This window comes from Condylura cristata, unplaced genomic scaffold (genome assembly GCF_000260355.1).
Source record: "Condylura cristata isolate star-nosed mole 26May11 unplaced genomic scaffold, ConCri1.0 scaffold00001, whole genome shotgun sequence".
NCBI lineage: Eukaryota > Metazoa > Chordata > Mammalia > Eulipotyphla > Talpidae > Condylura > Condylura cristata.
In genome coordinates, this window is record NW_004567102.1 from 71980651 (window position 1) to 71986900 (window position 6250).

The 6250-nt window shown below is 43.3% G+C and overlaps 1 protein-coding gene across 1 annotated transcript; it reads right to left on the minus strand.

Annotated features, from left to right (window-relative positions):
• Positions 1-455: 455 nt before the first annotated feature.
• On the minus strand, positions 456-3687 carry LOC101627668 (NHS-like protein 1). Its single transcript, XM_012734933.1, has 2 exons — positions 3641-3687; positions 456-3326 (listed from the first exon to the last, which is right to left on the minus strand). Exons 1-2 carry the CDS (start codon positions 3685-3687, stop codon positions 2585-2587), a joined length of 789 nt encoding a protein of 262 aa, XP_012590387.1. The 3' UTR covers positions 456-2584.
• Between the last annotated feature and the right edge of the window lie 2563 nt (positions 3688-6250).

Consider the following 6250-nt stretch of genomic DNA (forward strand, 5'->3'; position numbering starts at 1 on the left):
CCCAGAAGAATAAAGTTACAAAAGATACCTTATGTTTCAGGGATGGACCTAAATTCTTATTTCCTGATATTCCATTCATCCTTGTGAAAAGTTCTCACAACTCTCCACGTGACATCCACTACAGTTAATACAGTCTTTGTGCTTTATTCAAACGTTCACAGGACATTATTTATAGCTGTTTCTCCACAGGTTTTTTCAGATGGGTACATCTCATGTCCGTGATGCCCCACCACCTCTCTGCTGGGACCCCAGCAAAGGCCCTCTGCTCTTTGCTGCTGCTCTGTGCACGGCCAGCAAAGCACTCAACAGCTCTGGACAAGAAAATCTATCTCATTACTCAAAAAAGGCATGTACAAGCAAAATGAAATAAGGTTCAACTATTTACAATTGTTTTATTCAATTTAAAACCCTAATATATTTTCTCTTGAAAAATGAGAATTTTAAAGTAGTTATTTTTCATGTTGTTTCTTTTACCTTTAACATACATGATTCATATATTAAGTCTTCTCCTACCCACATAGATTCTTATCTCTCTCAAGCAGCTGTGAGCAGAATTCATATCCAAAAGCCAGTTCCCCTTTTCTAAAACTTGGATAAAAGGGTCTGTGTGTCAACATAGTAATGATTGTTCCCAATGGTAAAAAATCCTTTGGCCTTAAGCCAAATGCCAGGTCTTGGTTTCTGGTTGCCTAAAGTGTTTTGTTTTGCTTTTCCCCAGAGAAGGGCAGGAATCTTAATTCCTTAGGTTTGTCTCAGTGACATGTCTGAAATGGGCATTATGTACAGTCAGGAATGGTGCTTAAAGACAGGGACATTGCCTGAAAAAGGCAAGGTTTGGTGATTTCTTCAGTGAACTTACACTGACCTACCATACAGTCAGGCTCTCAGTGTGGTGCCTGTTGGCATGAGGACTGGTGCTTGCTGAATCGTGTTAGGAGCTCACTGCTTACGATGAATTCACCTGTGCAGTCTAACTGCTACATGATATTTTTCACACCAAAAGAGATGACAACTGGCAGTCGCACTGTATTTAGGTCAAAAATCTCAGTATTGTCATCTTACATCCTTCTAATGAAGAAGACAAGATGTTGATTTTATTTGACCAATAAATAAAGGAGTTTACATACATGAAGTTGTGTGGGAGTGGGGAAAGGGAATCAGAAAAACATGACATTAAAAGAAATACTTTGCATAGTTTCCCTCCCCGCCATGTCTAAAAGCAATTAGAATTCTAGATGGAGAAGTTTAGAAGGTAATCAGCCAATTCAATTATTTATAAAAAAATATATATATATAATATGTATATAAACGCACAAACCGAATGATGTGAAAAATTGTTTTAATCTAAAAACTCATTTCCTAGGGCTAATTCATCACCAAGCCCTGCCAATTTTTACCAGTTTATGGGACTAACAAAAGCTATTAAGCATGTTCTCCAAATAAAGATAATATATAATAGATTTTGATAAACCTTTCTAAATGAGGACATGATACTGCAAGTAGTTCAAGGAAAAATAGCCATCATTTCTTTGGTGTAACCAAAAAGAGATCCAAAAGTTAGGAAACGCTGATATTTCAAGAGATAAGAAATTGCCAAATGGAGAATTTAAACTCTGGTAAAAAACCGTTGAAAAAGGAAAGCGCCACCCGAGTTCTGTAGTGCAAGATTTCAAATTTAATTCTGAAAAATAATTTTATTTAATAAGCAGGAAACAATTCCAGCAGTGTATCACTTACGCCTCTTCTGTCCTCTTTGACCCTCTCTGTACGTGCTAACCATCACTTCATTCTCAGAGAAGGTCTCAGCTGCTACTCATGGAGGGAATTCACTTAAAAATGACCCATATTTCCAAAAATCGGGCTTAAAGTTGTATCTGTGGCTGCAAGGAGCTGACTCCAAGTTATACCACTGCCACTTCCATGGGTTTTTGTCATTTTTACAAAAAAGAAACAAAGCCTTTTTTCCCCAGAAAAAAGTACCTGATCCAATTTAGTCACTTAGCCCTTCCCCAACTTTGTGGGTTAACCACAACGCGGCTCACCTCAAAAGCACACCTGTGCATATACCCATGTGTTCTGAGCACTCAGAACCTGCTAATCTACCACCGCTTTCTTAGAAACAACAGCCTCTCCCTACTTCTGGGACACTTTCATTTCCAGAAACACAGTACTTTTAAAGCAATCATCACCTAGCCCAGAAGACTCCATTCCTCTACCTAGCTTAACTCTTCTATATTTGTACATGCTGTTCATGTGCGCCTGTTTAACATACAAAAATGTTCAAAATGCACAGCCACACAGCTCTACACACGCCTCCAGCATTTAGGCAAATACACACACACACACACACACACACACAAATCTTCCCCAGGAAGCACTTTCAGAAGTTAAGCTTCTACTTGCTTTTAAGACACAGGGCAAGTGCCAAGTGACTCCTAAATACCCCTCCCCCTTGCTCTGCAAGCTGGCAGCGCCTGGGATGACAACACCCACGCTGGATGGGATCCCAGGGGAGGCAAGGAAGAGACCCTGTTGAGTTTCCCAGAACCGTATGTTGGGCATTTCCCCCCATCTCCTTGGAGATTCAGGTGCTTGCCCCTAACTCTTTTCCCTCAGAGGACCTCTGCCCGGTTCTCACGGGTCCTTGCCTGTCCGCACCAGCCATCCCATCTGCAGCCTGTGCCTGCAGCGGGGCGGTGGGCTCCCCGCCGCTGAGCAGGTGACCCCCAGCTCCCACATCCCCTGCAGGTCCATTAGGCGAACGCGCACTTGCGGGGCCCAGGGTCCGGAGAGCCCCGCTGTCCGCTGGCTCCACCGCTTCCCCTTCGCCTTCAGAGATGACGGTCATGGGGCGGCTCTGGATGCGGTTCCTCAAGCTGTACCTGCTGCTGGCTGCCGAGGGGGGCGTTCGGCTGCGCCCGTACCTGGGGCCGGAAAAGGACAGACTCCGAGGCATCAGGCCTTCGTTTTTGGCCCACTCCTCCTGGGCCCTTCTGTTCTTGCTCGGGGAGGGGCTTGACGGGCTCTCAGGGGCATCGGGCGAAGGCTCTGATCTGGACCTCTGGAACCTTGGGTCTGTGTTCTTGAGCATCTCTGCGGCGGACATGCGGGCGCTGGTGTCGGAGCGACTTCCTTTTTTCAGTAACAGAGCTTTGAAGTTGTCGCTGCTGGTGCTGCTCTTCCGGACGCTTCTCTGAATCGATCCCACTTGTTTCGGAGAAGTCAGACTGGGGGCAGCGCCGGTGGGTGTCACTGGCGGGGAGGGCGAATGGTTCCGGGAGTGATCATCATCTGAATCTTTACGGCCAAGAACTTTCCTCTTGGATCTGGGGTTTAATAGCATTAAGTGGGAGGTTACTGGCTGTCAATCACAAGTCACCCTGTGTCTCTAAAATTTTCAACTCACCCTTAGTAAGAGTGATTTAAATGACAGAACTTACAAGCACCCGTGCAAGAAAAGACCAGTTGTTCACTTACCAGCTGAGCACACGACCCAATTACACTATATCCAGTTTACGGCCCCCTTTCCTCACTAACTCCCTCACCAGATTACTTTGAAAGAACTCTCAGGTATCATATTAGCTAACTTTGGCTAGTAGGACATTTCCAAAAAGTCTAGTAATTTCTATTTTTTACTAACCTCTCCGCAGAAGGTTGTTTCTGAGTGAATTCCATGGTGGTGACCATCTCTTACTCTTCCTTGTCTTGTTTGGCTGGCACTTGAACAGATCTAACAAATCAGCCAAGTCCTAGAATATCTCCTCTACCCAAACACGCCTCTACTCCAGGTTCTAGAACAACTCTACAAATGTTTTCTCAGCCACTGTAGAGTGTGATAAAAACCAGTCAGTCTTCCTTAGTGATTGCTGCATCCTATTTGAACTTCTAGAAAACTAGTTTTCCAGAAGACAACAGTGAACCTTCTGCACCAGGTCCTGTTTCCTGTCTGGCTTAGAGTACTGCTAACTGATCGAGGAAAGAAATATGAGGGATGCGGGTGAGGTAATGATGAGGAGGGGTGGTCAAGGAAAGTGGAGTGTTTCCTTGAGGGTATTTCCTGTCCTCAGTCCCTAGCAACCTCCCTATTCAATATTTAGTGTGTTTCCTATGGTAAAACGCATTCACAATAACCAGAGAAAATAAGCGGCTGAGCCAAGCAGCCCATTGCCAGAGTCTGAGGAATCTCTCAGCTAAGTACAGGTGGATTTATTTGCTTTTAGGAAACTGGGCACATTTGCTAAAATAAAGATGTAGGGGTGCCTCTTTTCCTACTATCAAATTCTAGAATATTTAAAAAAAATAGGTTGTGATAGATGAAGAGTGGACTCACTCTTCACAGGTCTTGCTCAAGGTCTGTGACCTTGGACAAGTTACTCACCTATGCTGCATCTCAGTTTCATAACTGATAAATGAGAATGGTGGCAACAAGCTCTAAGATCTGTGAGAAATCAATGAGATCAACAACTTCTGGAGTCACATATCCTAGCTTAAATCCTGCTGCCAAAGCTTCCCTGCTTGGTGATCTTGGGCACATGAAAGTTTTGATCATGTGCCTTATGTGGAAAAGGGGACTAACAGTATGTAGAGCCCACAGTTTATCAATAAAGATGAAACACAGTAATAGCCTTCAAATATCAAGTATCGGGCACAGAACAGGTACTTATCCAACCTCTAACTGTCATTTAGGGAAATAAAATTCTTCCTTCCTGCAGATTAGGCGTTAGGGCTATTGTAAGTGGCTTGTGCCCTAAGACATGATGGCTGTTCCCAGGCTGGCTGCTCCCAGGGTGTTCTCTGTGCCTCTAGCCAAACTGAAGCCACCCAAGCACCAAAGACGGAGTCTGAAGGGAGGGAGAGCAGGCCTGCTGAGGGACTGTTGCCTTTGGGACTCCAGAAAAATATTACCTCAAAATGACTGAGCTGGAAAAACTGTTAGATGGGTATACAGAGAAGGTAACTGAAGCCTAGTCTGGGTTTCAGAGAAGGTTAACTGAGGTCTAGAGTGAAGTCACACAGCTTCGTACAAAACGAGGCCTGACAGAGCATCTTTTACTACAGCATGTGCCATCGAACTCACGCCGCCGGTCTCGCCGCAGCTCTGCTCATCTCACTCTTGCAGGGGTTGGTTGGTGGCACTTAGATCCCCGTAAGAGTATCTGGTATTTATCCAAGTTGTAGCTCTATCTGATTAAAGCCATGGCATGTAACTGCAGATTTAGAAATAAGAGGAAGATGGGAATTTATAAAAGCATAGTTGTTTCTCAAGAGCAACTCATCTGAATTGAAAATAAAGTCTAAAAATATGAATTGGCTGCATATAGCTGTGCACACATACGTCCACACAGTGTGTGTACTACCAAAGAGGGTTATAAAAAGTACTTAAACAGTTAACACTGGCTGAAATACTAATTACTTCAATAAATACAAAAACTTCACACCTCGACTGGTGTTCTTCATTTTCCATCTGGCTGTAAATCTGAAGTGAATTAATTTGCATTATAAAATTTGAAAGCTGTGTTTCAACTTAGTCTTTATTTTAAATTATTAGTGTAGGTGCTAAAGGATATAAAATAAAGTCCAAAAAGATCACAGACCTTCGACAGATTTTTTACTACGTGTGCTAACATGTTGCCACAGCTAAGAGAGACCCTGGCACGTGCCCTCGCTCTGGAATCTATACTCTCCTTGGCATTTTCGTCCAGTGTGTGTACATGAAATAACAAAGACTGGCTAGTTCTTACATCTGCAGTAAATACAACTCTCTAGTAGGAGAAACCACAAAATTTTCAGGGCCTTGAGACAGCTGCCAAAATAAAACAGATGAGAACTTTGGCATATTTTTAAGAAAAGCACATAGCAATTTAGTTCCAGAGTAGTTGAGTTTCTCACCACGATCAAGAATGTAGTTCAGAGCAACTGGGTAACACATCCTCTCCATGGCTGCTGCTATAAATACAAGCACAGCGTACTCTGCGCGAAATGAAAGACACTGTGTCTTGGGAGGCTTCCCAAGCAGTGAAGTTCCAATTGGTTTCATTTAATTCAGATATGTTTATTAAGTGCTTATTATGTATATAGCATGGTTAAAGTTAGAAGCATCTGTGTAAACGTCTACAAGTGCCAGCTATTTTCAAAGGCTGTCGCATCTTTCACTTCCCTGTTTTGAGAAATCATTTGATAACTACCTACCTTTACATTTCTACTGAGATCGAAAAACCAGTCAGACAGGATGAAAGGGGCAGTCTTTAGA

Excerpts from the sequence above, each read along its gene's own strand:
- LOC101627668 (XM_012734933.1), bottom strand. The coding sequence starts at position 3,687 with ATGGTCACCACCATGGAATTCACTCAGAAACAACCTTCTGCGGAGAG. Across the intron at positions 3,327-3,640 it reads AAACAACCTTCTGCGGAGAG|ATCCAAGAGGAAAGTTCTTG; the intron begins GTTAGTAAAAAA and ends ATTAAACCCCAG.